This window comes from Scardinius erythrophthalmus (genome assembly GCF_964197995.2).
Source record: "Scardinius erythrophthalmus genome assembly, chromosome: 23".
NCBI classification, from domain to species: domain Eukaryota; kingdom Metazoa; phylum Chordata; class Actinopteri; order Cypriniformes; family Leuciscidae; genus Scardinius; species Scardinius erythrophthalmus.
Window position 1 is genome coordinate 21067863 of NC_138243.1, and position 21226 is coordinate 21089088.

Genomic DNA, 21226 nt, shown 5'->3' on the forward strand with positions numbered 1-21226 from the left:
ACAAAAAAAATACTCAATTGAATTCTCAACTAGTCAACCACGATTCCTATAGTGTAGGATTACTTTTTCAGAACGTAGAATGTTTGTAGTTTAACTACTAGAAATTATGAGTAGATTAGAGATAGTCCAAATTTTGTTCACTGGGGTACACTGGCCACCACTGGGTTTATTGAACACACTCACCAAGGTTGTTATCTGTGAGAACTTCTTTTACTTTCTTAGTGATGGCGTAGGTGTCCAGCTCGGGTGACATTGCCACCATCTCTTGTATGCTAAGACCCCCGTGTCCCGGCAGAGGTAACGGTAGAGGCGTGCCAGGCTGGGACTCGGAAGTTTCGCTGGGCTCCTGGATGGACGCTCGGCACATCTGCTCCTCCTGCTGGCTTTTTACCGACTCCTCAGCCGAACTCAGAGGGGATTCTGGGGCAGGACTGCAGCTGGCTGAGGTCTTCGGAGTAATCTCTATGGAAACGAGAGGAACCGAATTAAGACGTTGCGCCAACGCAACACGTGACCTCGTCCGTTGGCTGGGCATTATTTATCGACAGAAGGCCTGAATGAAGATCTGTCTAAATATGGAGTGAGTAGCCAATGAAACCGTAACCCTAAACAAGGTCCTCCTGCTCAGCAACAGGAAGTGATGGACAGTGACAGATGCATCATGTCATGCCAAGTCACAGCTTCTCTTGAAGCATAATGAGACAAATAAATTAAGGAGGAAGGGAGTTAAACGTGTTTAGTGTTCTGAGAATTAATATGTTCATACCGATTTAGCTCTTCCAACAATGAAACTTTAATGAAACAGAAAAAATATATTTTATTGAAGAATCTCCAAGGCCGAAAACACACTATAGTTCAAATGCTTGGGATCAGTAAGATTTTTTAAACAAATTAATAATTTATATTTAGCAAGGACACATTAAATTGATCAAAAGTGAGTGTAGTTTCTATTGCAAATAAATGCTCTTCTTTTTAACATTATATTCAATCAAAGATTTTTATTTTTTTTTTTAAATCAAGGATTCCACAAAAATATTAATATATAATTTATATCAATAAAGATATGTTTCTTGAGCACCAAATCAGCTTTGACTAATTTTTGATCAAATAAACGCAGCCTTGGTGAAAACAAAAGTCTTTCAAAAACATAAAAAATTATTGTACCAAACTTATGCATCTTTATTTATTTATATGTATATTTTTAAATAAAAGGGGTTACGTTTTAATAACTAATACTACCAATTAATTAGAATGAATAATAATGAATATATTTTATATATATAACAAATTGTGTAATCGGACCGATATTTAAAGCACTGTGAACATCCAGAAACATGAGAGCTTAAATTCTGATTTCATCAACAAACATACGCTTCCCTTTATTTTGTTGAACAGAATATAAAAAGACATACGTATGTGTTTAAGAGCGAGTAAATAATGACCGCATTTTCATTTTGAGTGAATTGTTCCTTTAACACGTAGACATCAAGCACCTAACATGCTCTCTAATACTCTTCCCTTTCATTTCCCATCTTCCTCTAGCCCTTTCAGCTCGACTCTCTGATTGGTTTGCTGTGGCAGTGCAGTGCAGTGCTGGTGGTGAAGAGAGCATCGGGAGGGAGCGTCAGTTTGGATTAGCTGCCTGCCGAGCTGGGGGACACGGCAAGCAGAGAGCAGGGCGCTCAAGGCGGGGAGCAGGCAGTCATATCAGATCTGCAGCAAGACCACGCACAGCCTGGTGACAGTTTGACTGGCGGCATGGTCTGCGTGTGTGTGTGTGTGTGTCTCTGTGTGGGAGGGGAACGAGGGAGGTAGGAGGTGTTTTTGGGACACGAGCAGGAATGACAGGATGTTCCTGTGACATGCTGCAAGTAACCAGTGCGTATGCGTGTGATAAAGAGGACGGGAGGGGCGACCGCATCTGGACACACAGCTGGTTAATGCAGCTACACATGTGGCTGAGCACGCACACACACACACACACACACACACACACACGCTGAAGCTGGAATAAGCGGCACAAACATGAAAGCCTACATCTGTCCGGCCCTAATTTTGATGCATGATGAGACTGAGTCTCATTGGCGCACAACAGGTTTAAACCCGAACGGGCCCGAAAACATCCGATCGACGCGCTCTCACCTCAAACTACAGCGCGGTCTAATCTTATATGGGTTCTGATTGGACGATCGCAAGGACGGACTGACATTCAGAGGAGCGGATCTGGAGAGACTGATGAGGGGTCATGTAGTGCTCTTCAACTCACTCACACACACACACCTATGCATACACATACACACACACACCCTGGAGGAGAGCTTGTTTTAGCCCGGTTGAGTGTGTCGTCCTAATGAGGGTCAGTAAGGACAGGCAATATACAGGACACTTGCTAGAGGACAACAGAAAGCGAACAGGAAGAACCATGCGTGGTGTTGCAACCACATCTACATAGTCTTTTAGTCTTTCTTTTTTTTTTAACCTTTATTGTGTAGCTTGCTTTTTTTAATTTTCCCACATGGCTTATCTGAAAAAGATAGTTCAGCCAAAAAAATGATTATTTCCTCACCACAGTGTCATTACAAACCTGTATGACTTTCCTTCTTTGGCAAAGTCAGCACAAAACAAAAGAAACATTTGTGAAGAACATAGTGGTTCTCTGTGCAGTTACAGTGGATGAAAGAAAGTCATGCTGGTTTGGAACGACATAATGGTAAGTAATTATGACAGAGTTTCATTTCCGGGTGAAGTAGTCCTCTATTTTTAAGCAATAACCGACTCATCTCTTTCTATAAACCAGCATATACTGTATCAATCACTTGACCTAAATCAATCTGAGTCATCAAAAACGTCCTGTTTTAAATCCACATTCAGGCTCTTTCCTGTGTCCTGCCACCATTTGCAGTTTTTTTTTTTTTTTTTTTTCACTGAGGTGCATTAGCTCAGTGCTAAGTGCTCCGTGCTGAAAGCTGTGAGGCACAGAACAGGGCAGCTGGAAGAAAGAAACCCATTACAGACCCTCTAAAGCTCGGGCCATTATGGTGCCTGCTGTTCAGATTATCTGGCAAATCGGTCAAGCCTGGCCAGTTCATTTAAACACACTTTTTCCCCAACTATCCACACTGGCACGTCACCGGATGAATGTATGTGTAAACATATCCTTATGCCAAGGTTACTAGGGTTAATAAAAAAATGAATTTAAAAAAAAAAATAACTGTTTAAAAAGAAATGCTTTTATATTGATGTATTCTTTAACCCTATACGAGAGGAAGGGAGTGTTTGATAAATATAAAACAACCAATCATGGTTCACTTCCTGTACGTGATGTTTCCAGGCAGGTAAATGTGAAAACCACATCATCACAATAAATAATATTGTTAAAGGGGTTGAAAACTAAAACTATACTGAAACTAAAAACCAAAACAAAGCAATACCAAAAAATAAAAGTGTATACAAAATATATAATCAAAAATTTGCCTGAGAAAGATTTTTTTTTAAGAAATTGATATTTTATTCAACAAAGACTTTAAACTGATCAAAAGTGACAGTAAAGACATTTATAATGTTAATGTTTAATAAATCAGTTAATACATTTAATAAATCAGCTTTTCTATCACAATAATAAATTACACTTTAAAATATATTCAAATAAAAAGTTATTTTAAATTGTAATATTTCATAATATTACTGCTTTTACCGTATTTTTGATCAAATAAATGCAGCCTTGGTGAGCATACAAGATTTTTTATATTTCCAATGTAACGTCATGAAATGAAAAAATAAGGGAATATTTCAAAATTACAATAACCTTGTGTTTTTGTCTTAGTGTGTGGTTAACAAAGGTCCCTTTAAATTCTCCCCAGGTTGGATTAAACAAGAAGACGCTCTGACCTTTACAATTCTGTTTAAGTTAACAGCCTCAGTTCAAAGTTGATCATTTCCTATTCCATTTTTTCCCCACCTCTTGCTGAACTCATTGCTAAAATGTATATATTACTCGGCTTAATTTGTGGTAAAAATGACAGAGAAAAGCTTCTTTAAGTAGGACAGCGAGCAAGTGCTATTCATCATAATCGGCCTCGCACTCACACGCACAGCTTGACTCCAATTTATCATTCCATCGGCTGATTATTTGCATATTAATCAGCCACTGGAGCATGATGGTGCGTTCGGCAGCCAGTCACAGAGGAGGAGAGGTGGGTAATTATCATATATTCCAGCACTGATGGGCTAATTGATTACAACAGCTCAAGGAGGCTCTTGAGAGAGCCCAGGGGGCCTTTTCTGGATGGCCCCTATGAGACAGACCCCCTCCCCATCCACGCTGCAGCGATTTAACCCAACCCCCCAATGCCTTTCCTTGAAATTCAGGTCAACGGAAATATAAAAATTGATGACTGCTAATAAACGGCATGACGGGTTTTAAAAAGGCCTTGAACTGCAAAATAATAACTAGATTTTCACATCCATAAGTATGATAGCTTAGCAAAGTCAGTTTCAGTTATCATTCAGGTCTGTAGCACAAACAATGCGGGAAGAATAACGCACCAAAGTGTGATGCTAAGGGTTTAGGATTTGAAAAAGCCCCTAAACATAAGTGCTAATGATTACATAGCGCTTTGATAATCATCTGAAATCGATCAACAGAATGCTGTTATCCTAGCATTGCACACTAAAAGTGGGTCAACAGTATGATCCTGAATCCATTTAGTCATGAGTTATTTAAATTCTCCCACCGTAGGGCCGAATGAGGTACAGCTGGCTAAACTATTGAAGAAATACACTGAGATTTGGTTTGCCCTCGGTTATTTATTCAAGCCAGGCTAAAACCAGTATTAGTCAAACCATTAAAGGAATGCAGCCATTAGCATTTTCAGGAAATGATGTTTTTCTTCTTTTTTTTTTAACTGCTTCTCAGAGTGCCCTGTATTATAAGCCATCCATTTAAGTCAAAATTAAACTTCTGAAATCAAACAAGATATACACCAAGAAAAAAAGGTGTTTTTTAGTGTAAAAAATTGGCAATCTCAACATGAGAGGCCAGGCAGCTTGCTTTTCTTCCTGCGATACTTTCTGAGCTAGATACTGTATTTTAGTAATCTAATTTTAGCGAGTAGAGGATGTGATTGGCGAAAAAGAGATAGGAGGGAGAGTTTTGCATTCTCAAACGCCTATGCCAAATGATAAGAAAGCCGAGTGAATGGTGGCTTTGATGACTGCTCAGGATGTGAGTAGTGAAACCAAGAAACCAAAGCCACATCAGAACGAGAAGCTCTTTCACATCCGTCTTGAGCCACTATGCATGTTTCTTTGTATAGATGAAACTACACTGAGGTCACACAAGAACTTCCGGGTTCTCTGCTACTACTGATCTGCAGAGCATGAAATAATGCGTGTTAAATTATTATCTAAGTGATATCATCACTTCACAAAATGAGGACAAAATCAGTTTTAACTATTTTCAGAATGTGAAATTTCCAGACGCGCAACACATTCTCGCACGTATGCGGCACTTGCGATGCAACACTTCTGAAGCATGAGAAACGTGGCATATTAAAAAAAAATAAAGTAAATGCATGAAGGATGCATCAATGTGTCAATTTCACTGCTTGACACATTTTACCACAATAAATAATATTTGACATTGCTCAGATAAAAAAAAAAAAATTTAAGACAAAAATGCAATCAAAAGAATTTTATTTTGTTATTTTATTTGATAATATGTTACTAATTTATTAATTTACTTTACTTTACTTTAATTTTAATCTATGAACTATCATAAATCAGGACAAAGTTTGTCCTGATCCGCTTCTAAACATTTTGGTCATTTTCAGGTAAATTTGAATGAATCTCCAAATTGAAAAGAGCTCTTTTTTGCGGTGCCTCAAGAACCCGGAAATTTTGCCACAGAGCGTTTGATTGTATTTTCACCTATGATGCTTTGTAGAAAGAGTTCCTCTGTGCACATGAGTGTGTGATGGTAAACAGTGTCTGGATGTTACCTTGTGTCTGTCCGGGCATTGGCATCAGTGCCTGGCCCAGCTCGCCATTCAGCCATAACTGCATGCGTATAAACGGCTCTCTTCCTTTCTGCGTGAGCTTGCTCCAGTGCTTCGGCCGAGAGAGCATGTCGCTCACGCTCCCCTGAGAGAGGCCCAGCACCTGCAACCCGCACACAAACACACAGGGGATACGGTACATGAGATTCAGAGAAAAACAGCCCTGAAACCAATATGAAGATATTTTATGATGCAATAAGAAGAAAGATGCAGCTGGTATTACAAAGTGATACATTTGCATGGAGTATAAAAAAGATGCCGACACACAAGCGCTCAAATCATTTCTTAGCAGAACGACGGATGGGTAATCAATGGAAGCGTATCTGATGTGAAAAGCACTGACCTTCTCGCCAAAGATCCGCTGGCAGATGCCATTCTTGGCTAGTTTGTCTTTGACTTGCTGTGTGAGATCGACAGTGTCTACTTCCTGGTACATGTAGTACTCGTACTGCTCGGGGGTGAGCGGGGGCACCACGGGTTTGGCGACTTTGGGGAGGGACAGTAAAGGCGAGGAGGAAGGCAGTGGGCTGCTCTGAGGGGTCTCGCTGCCGCTGGGCATCTGCAGACTGAGCTCTGAACTTTGTGAGTACGGGGACTCTGAGCTGGGCCAGTCCTTCCAGTAATCCAGAGAGGAAGCAGGAGCCACGGGCGCGGTGCTGCCCAGCCGAGGGAGCTTCTGGTGGGGGCAAAGAGTAACAGAGTTGGGGTTAGCCATATGAGGGAACTGCATTCTAGTGTGCAGTATAATTCTGAGTCTGACTGGAATAATATAAAGTAAATTCAGAACTTATGGATGAAATAGTATTCCCTCTATGCAATATAGATGTTCGGGTGGCATAAATTACACACACAAAATTTTTTCAGTTTCTATATTCTGCTCTCTAAAGACTGGTCTGAAATCATGACATTAATCACAATTATTTTATTGTATTAGCCAAAGTTTTATGTATATTTTCTGATTTACACATTTAATAGTACTCTAATGATGCATAGAAAAAAGATATATAGTAAACTTATTGACAATATACAACTAAAATAAACTAAAATTGTTTTCGTTAATTAAAAAAAAAAAAGAAAAAAACGAAAAACGAAAATGAAAAATGTTGTTAAATTAAATTAAAAATGAAAATGAAAAATTATGAAAAATGAAAAAAAAAAAAAGTAAAATAAATCTGAAAAAAAAAATTAAAGCTAAAAAAAATATTGGGGAGAAAAACAAATAAAAATGACAAAAGCACATTAGATTACTTAAAATAAATTAAATTATAATACTTCAAAATACAATAATATTATATAACTAATACTAAAATAACACACACACATATATATATATACACACACACACACATATACACATATATATAGATGGATGGATAGACAGACAGACAGACAGACAGACAATAGATCGATAGATGGATAGATGTGTGTGTGTGTGTGTGTGTGTTTGTGTATTTCTATAATATTTGGTGATATGTGGCATCCAAAAGTTACTAATAATGCACTATACCTCCTTGCTATCCTCTTGGCTGTGGGGATCTTCGCTAACGGAGGTCTGCCCGGTTCCGCGGCGCTCAGAAAGACCTGTGCTCCACCAGTGTTCCCTCCAAGAACCCCCACCTACACCTCCTCCACTCTCTGAGAGACGTCCGAGCTTGGGCACCCCATCCAGCCCCATATCTGAGACGGCCACCTCACCCATCTCCTTCTTCACCCCACTGTGGAAGTCCAGGAGAGGAGAGGTGGAGGGCTTTTTCAGAGACTGAGCAATTGGGGTGTAGGGGAGAGTGGAGAGCGGGGAGCCCAGGAGCTTTGAGCCCAGCAGCGAGAGATCTGTCGGGGCCATAGAGCTGGCCTTCAATACAGGCTCCAAAGCCACCTGCTGGGCCTCCATCTCCCTCCGAGCCTGCTCAAGGATGGAGCGAATGTTCTCGTCAGAGTTGCTGGAGGAGGACGGAGGCTGAGAATTCTCAACTGCAGGAACAGAAGACAACATGTAAGTGGTCACAATCTGTTTTACCAATAAATCACCATATTATTACTCAAAAAACAGCCTAAATTAAAATAACTATTCTGCCATTATATACTCTTCCTTGTGTTTTCAAAACCCATATGACTTACTTTCTTCTGTGGAACACAAAAGTAGAAAGATTTAAGAATGTTACGTCAGTGAAAGATTATAGTTACCACAAGCTGTCAAGCTTCAAAAAAGACAAAATAGTTTCATAAAATGACAATTTTGCTATATAGACTAATGTTATGATACTCTAATGGTGTTTTAATACTCATATGTCTCTTATGTTTGGATATCAACAGCCCCTGACCATATACTTCTATAGCATGGAAAAGAGTAGCGTTAACATTCAAAAACATCTTCTTTTGTGTTCCACAGAAGAATGAAAGCTATACTGGTTTGGAAAGACATGAGGGGGAATAAATGATGACAGAACTCTCATGTTGGATGAACTACTCATAGGGTGCCAGTAAGAGATTGCTGCCCTATGTTACCCAATAATACTGTAGAATAAATTTGGAGTTTAATGTAAATGTAATATATACTGTATATAAATGCTATAATATTATAGCAAAAGGAACTCTCTGTAAAGAGTTTCAAATAATAAAGTTAAAGACGTCAGTTTTCTGTGAGTTAGATCATAAAAGATTTCTCAACATGTGTATACACTGGGTTTTTCATTGATGTATATATATAAAACATACATCCGTCATAAATCTCCATGACTCAGACTGATTTATGACAGTGAGAAGTTAATTGGAAGCAGTAGCGCTCTTGGCGTGGGAGTAAAATCTGGGGGGGAACTTTCAACAGACAGCACAAAACCTCACCAAGTCTTAGACTGTGTGCATATATTTGGAAATAGCTGCCCGACCCTCTGTGGTAACCTGATCGCCGTTGCCTCTCCCCCACGCCGTCTGCAGTGGCAGGTGGGGAAGAGACAGTTAGTTTAATTCCGTTACACAAGCTTGGACAGGAAAAGGTAAAAGTGGGAATTTTAAACACTCAAAACAGGGAGGATATGACTCAGTATGTTATTGACTGATATAATCATTTGTTTTAGACAGTTCTTCTACATTGCAATTACAGTTTTAGCCAACATACATTACTGTTCAAAAGTTGTTTGAAAGGAGTCTCACCAAGGCTGCATTTATCAGATACAGTAAAAACAGTAATATTGTAAAATAGTATTACAATTTAAAATGACCGTTTTCTGTTTTAATATATTTTTAAATGTAATTTACTCCTCTAATGGCAAATCTGAATTTTCAGTGTCACATGATCCTTCAGAAAACATTCTAATATGCTGACTGGGTGCGCAAGAAACATATTATCATCAATGCTTAAAAAAAAGTTGCGCTGCTTTATTTTGTTAGAAACCTTAATTCAAAAGAACAGCATTCATTTGAGATAGAAAAAAATCTTATTACTTCTGAACAACTGAATGCATCCTTGCTTAATAAAATTTCTTTAAAAAAAACCCACTTACCTACCCTAACCTTTTGAACAGTAGTGTATTTTATTAGTTTGACGATGCCACAATCAGCTCTACATCAGAAAACTTACTGGCTCATTTAGAAAAAGTGAATGCAAGAATGATCGTATTCAGGTGACAAAAGTGAGTCCTATCCTGAAGTGACTTAACTGGTTGTGGGTCAATGGAAAACAGGTGTGAATGCCTGGACCCTTGTTTTCCTGATGGCATAAAAAGACTCACCTGCTTTCTGCACTTGTAACTCTCTCTTGGCCTGCTCCAAGATGGACTTGATGGCTTCATCGGAGCCGGTCTCAGGTGTGCGGATCCGCGTGGTGATGTTACCTGTGAAGACACGACAAGGACATGTAGCTGTGCATGAGACATCATGTGTAACAACATATAGATCAGTTTTGTTCTGAAATGGAGGACAATATACAACCTTTTAGATTGAAAACAGCAAAAAAATATTGCTATGCTCTTTACTATTTCTGCACGGCAAGTTTAAACAGGTGCAAACGCAAGCTTACTTTAACAACAATCTATGCGGTATGCTAAAATAAGGCTGGCACTTTTTTTTGTTATGGAAATGCAATCCTGCAACCAAACTCAACGGCACAGAACTAAAAAACCATTAGCAATCGTTTGCTTGTCTATAATACTGTGTGAATCAGCACCTGCACTGCCCCTGGCTACAGCAGCACTTCCTGTGTAAGGACTGAAACCTTTTCCTGTCCTCCACAAGTCCACAGAACAAAGAGTCGGTGAGATTTGGACAAAGTCCATGAGAAACAACGAAGCTTGTATGGAAGTATCATCAGACGGGTCGGTGCAATAATAATAAATATGGAGAGAGAGAGAGGGGGAAAAAGTGGCAGAGGAACTGCCCAATGAGCAGTGGGAAACAGGGCAAGGTCAGAGTCACTGGTGTGTGATGAGAGCAGCTGGACAAGTGTGTGAGGTGGAAGTAATGCTCTCTCGCCCTTTCTCTCTCACGCACACACACACACACACACACACACACAGGCTAGCCACCCACAGCGCCGCCCTAGGGGAGACTCAACCACCAGTTGTAATGTGGTGGCACTGTGGATCTGCCTGAAGGATTCTGCCACACACACACATATATAAACACACAAGCTGACCACAAAATAACATGACAGACTTCTCAAGGACCTCCGTGATGGAAAGTTACATTGGTTTAGACTTGATAACACACACACAAAGTTTTTCCAAAGTTTGAAACTAATCTATGAAGTCAAAGGTGTAGCAGTTATTGTAAACCGCTGTCTTCAGACAGTCGGAACGAGATTTTTTTTTTTTTTATTCCAGTCACACTTCTTCCAGCCCTGTCTGTCTCACTCACTTGTTTTGCAACAGATTCCAGGCCAGAGATTGAGAAGAAACAGACCAGCACAACAAAAACATACAGACAGAGCGGATCTGACACTCCAGAAACTCGTAACACGAGAGGGAAGGCGTGAGACAGACCTGGCCGCGTGGAGCCTTCCGAGCCGGTTCTTCGCTTCGGAACATCCTGAAATACTCTGTTCAGGTTCTGGCCTGGGTTCTCTGTTGGAAAACAAGTGGCGGAAGATAGAAATAAAGTAAGACCAAGCCCTAAACTTCTGCTGTCAGTTGTCCAATCATCTCCAGGGCTCAACAATAAGAATGACCCAAGTATGAGAGATTTTTTTAGGCCTGTTGATGGAAATGTCACCTGTCCTATCAGTCTAGTGTTGCAGCATCACTGCATGACGTGCAAATGCGCTGCATTTGGAATTTGAATGCACCTGATTTAGATGCGTTACTATGGTTATTTAGCTATTATTAACGAAGACAGATTAAGTTTTGTTGTATCTGCTACAATGACCATTTTCATCTCATTGAATCATGAATCATTTGCATAGCTTTCAGAGTTATATTGTAATTTTATAATTTCCAGCACTTACTGCAAATTAAAAACCTAAATTATAATTTTTTCTTCGGTGAAGAAAATATATTTTAATTTTTATTGTTTAATATTAAATAAATAAAAATCTGCTTTTCAGAAAAATATATTTTATATATTGTTTAATTTAAATAAAAATAAATATATATATAGTAGTAGAGTCACAATTACAATTCAAACATTTAAAAACACCAATAAAAATAGACATTACAAACACAAATAATAAGAATTAATATTGAGAAAAAAAAAAATTCTGAAAACCTGAAAAAGAAACTTTTTTAATTTTAGGGTAAACTATTAACTATTAAATAAAATGTCAATTTATAAACTAAATGTCAACTAAAAAATATTTACTTAAAGTTTTAGGTAATAATAATATATTTCTCTAAAAGGTATGGGGGAAAAAACCTAAATCATTTTCTGAAGCATTTAAAATGTGTTGCAAAAGAATTCTTATTGTTGAGCTCTGATCTTATATAGATGTCAGAATGTCTTCACAGTCAGTTTTGGAAACACTTAGTAATTCTAATCCAAAGTAATACCTTTACATGAACTGATAAGTGTAAATATCCTTTGAATGGTAGTTTGTTAAGCTTAAACACAAATCGACCTAGTCTGACCTCATAGAAAGCCACCTGCACCCTGCAGAACTCACTCGAGTGATTATTTCAACATTAATGTGCTCCTTTAGCCCAGGTCTTTGATGTGAATGAATGGGTTTTAAGGTTTTTACAAAGTTCCTACTCCCATGGGAGACCACAAGCCGACGCTATGGAGGCAGACAGCCAGACCAGACTCCCTTGAAGACGTTCCAAACCGGTGTGCAGACGCACGGGCAGCACAGTCAGCCTTTTTCAGCTCCGGCTCGGTTTCAAAACTACTGCCTCACAGCTAGACTGAACAAACTTAGACTCGGCTCAACACGGCTTCAAGGATTCACAGCCAACTGCCCTCATATGCAAGTACTCTCGCTCACGCTGGGCTCAGCCTTGATTTGTTCACTCTAGCTGTGAAACACAGACTTGAGGCAAAACATAACGCTTGCAAACCTCTCTGAACTTCCTCTTCACCCGTAGGCTGAGACCGAAATGAAAGAAAGGGTAGACTCCTGATGTTTAGCTCTAATCAACAAGCCGCCTGTGCCAACTGAGTACTAATAGCGTTTTCGTCAGAATCTAGTGTCTAGTCTCTATGCGCTTCATGTAGTTATCCGAAGACTCTCAATTTTGAAGGTTATGTGCACCATTGCATTGTGGATGAAAGGGTTAGGGTTAGCCTAAAGCTTATCGAAAGGGAATCATGGAAGCCTGTTTTCACCCAAAATAAAAATTAAATTGTGACTTCATACTTCACGATTGTGTCTTTATACATCACGACTGACACATCATACCTTACAAATGTGACTTTTTTTTACCTCACCAATGCAACTTTATGCCTCAGACCTTTTTCACCTCACAAATTAACTTTTTTCACAAATTAACTTTTGACTCATAATTGCGACTTTTATTTATATAATAATAAAAAAAAAATTATACCTCACAATTGTGACTGTAATAGCTCACAAATACGACTTCACACCTCAAAAACATCACAAACATCTCACAAATGCAACTTTATATGTGTCAATTGCCACTTCATCTCACAAATTTTAGTTATCAAAGTGTTAATTTGGTTCTTATTTAAAATTTTATCTCACAATTACCCAATCCAGATTTTTGGAGGCAGAAACAAGCTTCAATAAAGGGTAGTACATCTGGATCACAGCAATCGCAAAGCACTGCCCTCTCGTTCTTGCACACATTTAACTATTTAACGCATCCGATTTGATTCTTTAAAGGAATATGTGCTCTGTGAGAATGCTAACATTAGTGTGCCCATGTTGAAGTTGCTTATATATAAGAGAAATTTATCATGCTGTTACAGAGCACATTTTAATCGCATGCATAATGTTTGAAAGAGTTGGGAGAGATAACAAGGTTATGTCTTTTCCTCAAGCTCTGTTACTGACCTCTCTGCCTGCCCTGGATGCTCCTCAGCGCCAGGATGTTCTGCTCATCAGACAGGAAGTGCTTCATCTTGTGAAACGGCTCTTTGCCACGGATGGTTAACTTGCTCCAGGGTTTGGGCCGGGCCAGAATCTCACTGACAGAGCCTTGGGACAGACCCAGAACATAATGACCAAACACACGCTGACCGATGTTGTGTTTGATCAGCTGCTCCTTGACCTGTCGGGCGATCTCAGCCGTGTCCATTTCCTCCCCTTCCGACGTGCTACCCGCGCCCTCCGACTGGCTGGGGGAGGGCGCCATGCCGTTAACCTCCGGGCTGCCCGCTGATTGAGGGGGTAGGGGGCTGGAGAGAGAATTGGTTGTAGCGTAATGGGGTGGCCCGAACAGAACAGAACTTGGAGAAGGGTCCTGGAGGGCTTTGGTGTAGATGGTTTGCATGAGCTGCCTCTGAAGAAGAGAGTTGAGTGCCATTTTGCCAGCCAGTGGGGGGAACGTGGCGCCCACGCTGGCCATGCCGGGGGTAAAGAAGTCTGGCCCGATGCCCGTGGGGGAAAAAGGGTGGGTACCGTTGGCACTGGCAGCAGATTCGGAGGTAGCGGTGCCCGTCCTCATCAAAAGCTGAGGGGAGGGAGGAGGAGGAGACCCCTGGAGTGTGGTAGGGACCGGAGTGGCAGGAAGACGCTGAGGGTTTTCCACTGTAGTTTCATTACTTTTCCGCCCCAATGCACCTGTAAAACAAACCGATGTGTGACGAGGAAAATCATGGATACTGATTTAGACTGATACTAAATATATTTAAGAGATAAATGCAGAGTAAAATCCTGGCAAGATGATTTTGTACCATCCTGAAGGGGTTTATTTTGGGAGACTGGCCAACTGACAGTACAATCACTTATTACATGGCTACTTAATGAATTAAGTAAGAAATATTAAAATATTGAGTTAAGTTGAGTAAAGAAAGAGTACATTCCAAAGACATAACTAGCAAAAGGAAATCGGTTAACTGGAACAGTTTAGCCATCATTATACAAAACAATATGACTACACAATGCCATCTGACCAATCACAATCAAGTATTCCAGAGAGATGTGAAATAGGACTATTACTCCAGTGATGACTGTCCATAAAGAACATTTTATTAGCGTAGTTCTAGTCTTTTAGCCACTTTATACTGAAATGGGAAAGGAGGTCATCCAAGCAAGAATGGGACTGGAACGTATAGAAGGCCAGATTCAAACCACAGCCGTATCTGTTTGTGTATGTGTATGTGTATGAGTGCGCATGTGCCACAGGCTGACGTTTAACACTGATCTCCTCTGAGGTCTGTAGACTAGCAGGCATGTCCAGAGATATCAGGCCAGGCAACTGTGCGTGGGCTACCTGCTCATGCTGTGGGGACTGTTCACTGCAAGGGATTGTGGGTGTCAGTACGGTTATCCTTTTTGCCATGACAAAACACCTCTGCTGTGTGCGCTTCCATAACAATACCATCACTTTATACAACGGTGGCAAAATCAATATCCAGTGCAATAGAATTCTGTTGGCTGTCAGAGACAGATACATGCTACGATCACAGACGATTCTCTGTCATTGCCGTCAGCAGCGAATGCCAGGTTTAAAAATGCAAAATTTGGGATATAAAGTCACATTTAAAACGCAAATTAAATGTATGATCTCCATGGGGTGTCCAGAGGTGTTCTGTAATGACATTTTCAACCTCACACATTCAGAGCGTGGTCGAAAGGGCAGGAAAAGGGAAATAAGTACTAATTATCACATTGGTCTCCGCTAGCTGTTCAGGATTTATGCAAGCCCCAGGTGACCTGATCTCCTACATACCAAATCCTAATATGTTGCTGCCTCTAGAAAAGGGTGAACTGACCTTCACAACACGGGTGCCTCCAAACCTAACTCGTCACTATCAGTATGATCTGTTACGATATTTATTCATTTTTTTCTTGGGGCCAAATAAAATCATTCAGCTCAAGTTCTGAAAGTTTTTTTTAGGTCATGTTGCACATCCTACTGGATTTTAGGTAAAGTTAGGTTTGGAAAAAAAATCAATAAAATCACCAAAGTTGCTGTGTATAAACTGCATCTTTGCAATATCCCAGCAACTGGAAGTTAATGTTCCTCGGAAGAGGCTGGACACTGGAAACTCACCACTGAAGTCACTGTTGGCCAGTCGTTTCAATGCGCTCTCTGAGAGCTGGTTATGGTCTTTCCCTGTCAGCAACATCTCCAAAGGCTTGGACGAGTCCTAAAATGACGGATAGATGAGGGAGAGAAAAAAAAACAGGAAGGAAGGAAACAGAAAAGAGGGGGGAAAGGAAGTGAGGAAGGAAGTAAAAAGGCAGAAGGCAATTGAATGAACAAAAACAAAAGGAAAGTTATGGAAAGGGAAGTAAGGAAGAAAGAAAACAAACAAATGTAAAGTTTTAGACAGGAAGGAAGGAAGGAAGGAAGGAAGGAAGGAAGGAAGGAAGGAAGGACACAGGAGGGAAAAGAAAGGAAGTAGTCAATTGAAGGAACAAAAACAAAAGGAAAGTTATAGAAAGGGAAGTAAGAAAGAAAGAAAGAAAAACGTACAGTTTTAGAAAGGAAGGGAAATTAAGGCATAAACAAGGAAAGGTATGGGAAGGAAGGAAGGAAGGAAGGAAGGAAGGAAGGAAGGAAGGAAGGAAGGAAGGAAGGAAGGAAGGAAGGAAGGAAGGAAGGAAGGAAGGAAGGAAACAAAGGAGCAAAGGACAAAAGGAAGGAAGGAAGGAAGAAGAGAAATGAAGGATGAAAGAAACAAAAGCAAAGTTATGGAAAGGAAAGAAAGGAAAGAAATAAATAAATGGGGGAAGAAAATTTAAAAAGTGAGGAAATGAAAGGAAGGAAGTGATGAATGAAGGAAGGGAACAGAAAGGAAGGAAAAGAAAGGAAATGAGGAAAGAAGGGAGAAAGAATATAAAGGAAGAAGGAAAGAATGAAACATTAAGAAAACAACTGGAAAAAATCTCAGATATCAGCTCTTTCACATGAATTTAGAGGAAAAAAAATGTATCTTCTTTTTTTTATATAAATGAACAAGTAAAAATTTATGACGTGATATTCAGAATTTAAAAAGCATCAACGCCAATAAAACATGCTGCCTTTCACAATTATAATGCATTTAAAGAACAATACAAATCAACTTTATTCTTTCTAATGACATGACGTCTTACCTGTGCTGAAGAGTGATGATCTGATGAGTTGTGCTCGATTGATTTCAGGGTGCTGGTGAGAGTAAAAAAAAAAAAAAGTGTACGTATTAAAATAATGGTCCTACAAGCATAAAATATGCCTTCGCTTTCCGTTTCAGGTCAAGAACTGAACGCTTAACAGGCGTTGGCTCAGCGTTCGTGATTCGAAAATTTCTGTGACACCTACAATCACGTTACCCAAATTAACCTGTGTGCCTAGCTGCACTCTACCCAGCGCTGATCTGTTATCTATGGATTAAACCGGGCCATTTTCAAAAGCCTTTTGGGTGAAAACACTCATTATATCACGGTGGAATGTGCCTCGAGTAGACAACAAGCTATCAATATACATTCAGCAAAGCGGCTTTTTAGGCTGATCATCAGACAAGCACAGATCTTAACAACACCCTCTATTCATGGATTACTTGCTTTATAAGTCCCAATTGGGAATATTACGCCTAAAATCGAGTTACGCAACGGACAGCCAGACATCTCCCGAAGCCTCCCAACACACACACCGACAGCACAGACGAGCGGCCGAGCCAAAAACACACACATCACTCAATTAGGTTATCGCCGATGCAAACTACGTTAGCCTCCTCATTACAGCTGTGGCTGGAGATGAAACGCAGAAATCCCTCAGTCCTGTGCAGAAACCACTCCGACAACAAAGCGTGCTTAATCTGCTTTTCTCAAAAATAAGACCCAATACTCCTCGCATACCTAAGGTTCTTTGAATTTATTAAACCGAACGGAGATTACCGCAGAGTAAAATTCCTTCTGGTAAAATATGGGAATAAAAGATCCGTGCGCAGACGGAGTTTGGCGATCTCTGCGGTTCATATCTCAGCTTGGCTGTACTACATCAGATCAAATTCAGTACGTCTGACTGTAAAGTTCAAGACCACCAGGTAATGAGGACTCAAAGTTCGAGCCCTGCAGCGAGAAAGGACGGGGAAGACACATGCATAATGGAGCGGCAGATAAAGGTTAAGAATGGTCTGAGGGTCTTAAATTATAAAGGTGGATACAACATGCCAGTTCAGGTCACTGCAAACAAAACCTTTGCTTATTTAGACCTACGATACAGTCAATTCATGGTATTACGTACTTGAATATCACGTTAAGGTTGATGCAACATCAACGTTAAAATGATGTTAATGATGCTAAAATATTCACACATGAGAAGGAAAAGGCTAAAGCATCAGGATTATTTGTGCTGACAGAATTAGTGCTTTAGAACTTACCCGAGTTCTCGTTTGATCTCCTCGTAGTCTGACTGCTCTTGAAGCTTTTCTTCGAGATGCTGGGGAGGAGAAAAGGCAGATATACTTATTTATAAGCAAAATTGTAATGTGAATCAGTGTATGAACTGTATTATACACTGAACATTCACAATATTCACTTTAGAGAGGCACTTTAAATGAATATTCCAATGAAAATTCGGTCAATGTACTCTTTGGAGATTGATAGACATAGTCATAATGAGCTTAAAGAGCTGCATAGAGGGTCTTCAAAAAATCTTCCATAGACAGCAAACAGCATTCGAGTTTGGGATAGGTAAGTAATGGCAATATCCCTTTAAGGGACCCAAAATACATAGAATTTAAAAAGAAACAAACCATGAAACATGTCTTTCCCATAAAAAAAAAAAATATATATATATATATATATACTTTGGCTTTATATCAGTCGTTCTGCTTTCTAGATATCGACCATAAAAAAAAAAAAAAAAACATTTAGCTCGACCACTATTCCGTATGTGCGTCCAGAATGTGTATGCGCTCATGAATCTGTCCGCACTGCACATGCTCAGATTCTTCAGTAGAACTTGAGTCTGCTCCAGGCAGGGCAGATCAGAGCAGTCTCTCCGTGTGAGGCTCAGCGAAGGCTTCGTCTCAGCTCAGTCTCCTGCCATCCAACCAGCTGTCATTCAAACTCTAAACATTCACTACATAGGTCACATGGCTCGTGTGAGCCGCTGCAACATTTACAGGCCTGTCCTGCAGCCGACTGCTGCCACGAGCAGGACCATTCGCTTCATCCAACATGAAATGTCGAGTTGAAACAGCCCGTGTCTGGAGTCCAGTGTTAATGTGACTTTAGATGGGCCGCTGCTCCATAATGAACCACCAGGCTCATTCACTTGTCCTTGTTAAAGCTGTCAGCTAACTAAAGAGAGGAGCTTCTTCATTTATGCTTATGTATTAATGAAGAAGGCTGTGAGGTACAGAGATTTTACCACAGTTAAGGAGTGCAATGCAGGAATTTTTATATAGCACTAACACTCTAAACACAAGATCAGAGTGTTCAATACTGGCTGGAGGGCACAAATTATGCCCTACTTGATATATTACCTATATTTTTTATTAATATGCTTCAATGACTGACCTTTAGTACGGCCTCTTTGGAGCTCAGCTGCTGCTCAAGCTGACTGATCTGATTGGTGGAGGTCTCGCTGAGCTGGGCCAGACTGGCCTGGAGTCTTTGAACATCCTCGGCCAAACGCTCCACCTCCCTCTCCTTAGCACCCAACTCTGCCTCCAGACTGGTGCAAGATAGCGCCTCCAGAGACTTGTCCTGTACACAACAAATACACACTTTTTACAATGCTGCATTGACAACGTAAACGGTAACACTTCCTGTGCGTTTTCCAAGCAGTGCAATGTGAATTACTATTCTGTATAAAATGTGATGTATAATTAAACCTGCCTTGTCAAGCATGTAGATACTGTATAAAGCATTATGAAGGTATTTTAAATGCACTATATTCATAACACGCTATAATGTACATTGCAAATGTTTCATAAATAATTATAACCATAATTAAAATATAAAAGTATAATATTACTTATGAATAATTATGTTGATATATTTCATGCTGTAAACATTCATTCATTATTTTTTCATAATTTATTAACTATAAATAAATTAATATTAAAATGTATTTAATAATTATACAGTAGTCAACATTTTAAGTGGATCAAATACAATGTGTGTGTTTACATACACATACATAAAAATGAAAAAAATACATCATACATTAAAAAAATATATTGGCTACACTTATTTACAATGGCATTGTGAATGCATAATACATTAGGAATATCAGGTTTTATATAACAAATATTTTTTACAATTATTCATGATTCAATCTTCTTTGCAAACACTGATTGATTAATCAATCTTTTTATAATAATATTAATAAGAACAATTACAGCATCAATCAAATTAATTAATCAAGGTATAATATTTACAATTATTTACAACAACATTGTGAATGCTAATGCACTGGGAATATCTTTATAATGCATTCAATTATTATAGGCTTCATAGAAAGTGTTCCCACATTACCATTCCCTCCTTTATTCTCCCTCTTTCTGCCCCTCTCTCTACAGTACAGGCATGCAGAGAATCACTCTTACCATTTCCGGTGTTTTCTCGATCTGATTGGATGGTTGCAGTGTCTTGCCAGCTGAAGCGAGCTGCTCCCTCAGACTCACAGCATCCCTCTCTGCCGCCTCGGCCCTCTGTGGGCCACAAACAGATCAAATGGGTGAAAAATTGCCATGGTTGAGGATTCATAACCATTATATCAACCAACGTTTATGAATTGTGAAGACTGGGAGCTAAAAGATCACAGGCCTGTTTTTATATGGCTGGGCTGAAAAATGTTAACTGAACTCACATGGGTCCTACTTGGCTGAGTGCTCTAGTATTCAAGCTAAAGTGTGTCAAGGTATGTACGGTTGGTTGATTCACAGAATATGCAAATCACTCAGAATTTATTTTAAATAAAGATTGTGGTGTTAATTCATTTGTTGCCCTAGAATGGATCCCTGACCTAAAGACAAATGTCTGGATTCATGATGAGACTTAAAAAAATAATAATTATATATTGTAAAAGCTGCTTAAAGCGTTCAACCTTTAGCTGCACCAAATCCAACACCACCATCTTTATGCATTTATGGTAATGACAAGCTAAATTATGCAAATTTATTCTAAACGTCTACGTAACAAGTCTTACCAAATGTTCTTTTTTCTGCTGATTGGAATAATAATGCTAATGAAAACAATGATTATAAACTTTTTACTCGGGTGTTTGTTTATTGCTTGCCCTACATTTTCAAAAAGATAAAAGTTTATCATTTTTAGATAAGCAAACAGATTTTACAGTTTACAAAAAGAAACATTCAGAAAATGGAACTTTTGAGTACCTTAGCAAGAAATAAGTCTAGACGAAATCAATTAATAATATTACATAATAATACAAAATAAAACATTCCTACAGATCATCTTTCCCAAACATATAAGGTCAGAAAAACAATAGACTTATGATAAAACAGAATCCCCAGAAATGCAAAAAAAAAAAAAAAAAAAAAAGGCAAGAGATTCTTTATATTGCATCACATAAAAGATCTGATATTCATTTAGATTTAGCCGTTGGGGCTCACAGCTCAAAAAAGTGAAGGGAATGATGGATTTCTTCCAAAACGAA

The 21226-nt window shown here is 39.3% G+C and overlaps 1 protein-coding gene and 1 long non-coding RNA gene across 8 annotated transcripts in view; one reads left to right on the forward strand and one right to left on the reverse strand.

The window, feature by feature from the left end:
• cux1a (cut-like homeobox 1a) overlaps positions 1 to 21226 on the reverse strand; it is a 126333-nt gene that overhangs the window by 15977 nt on the left and 89130 nt on the right. For 3 of the 7 annotated variants that reach the window (XM_081353537.1, XM_081353539.1, XM_081353538.1), the window contains exons 10-22: positions 20154 to 20258; positions 19120 to 19308; positions 17976 to 18034; positions 16711 to 16762; positions 15665 to 15761; positions 13501 to 14229; positions 11033 to 11113; positions 9785 to 9886; positions 8898 to 8984; positions 7564 to 8027; positions 6400 to 6732; positions 6000 to 6159; positions 184 to 462 (exon numbers count right to left, since the gene is read on the reverse strand). In XM_081353537.1, the coding sequence (XP_081209663.1) occupies positions 184 to 462; positions 6000 to 6159; positions 6400 to 6732; positions 7564 to 8027; positions 8898 to 8984; positions 9785 to 9886; positions 11033 to 11113; positions 13501 to 14229; positions 15665 to 15761; positions 16711 to 16762; positions 17976 to 18034; positions 19120 to 19308; positions 20154 to 20258 (2737 nt within the window). The remainder of the gene's footprint in view (positions 1 to 183; positions 463 to 5999; positions 6160 to 6399; positions 6733 to 7563; positions 8028 to 8897; positions 8985 to 9784; positions 9887 to 11032; positions 11114 to 13500; positions 14230 to 15664; positions 15762 to 16710; positions 16763 to 17975; positions 18035 to 19119; positions 19309 to 20153; positions 20259 to 21226) is intronic. The other 4 variants (XM_081353540.1, XM_081353542.1, XM_081353541.1 and 1 more) reach the window with 2 other exon arrangements.
• Positions 445 to 20818, forward strand: LOC308683211. Its single transcript, XR_014029232.1, has 4 exons — positions 445 to 580; positions 1543 to 1738; positions 7632 to 8049; positions 20127 to 20818. It is a non-coding gene; the product is annotated as an uncharacterized lncRNA (long non-coding RNA).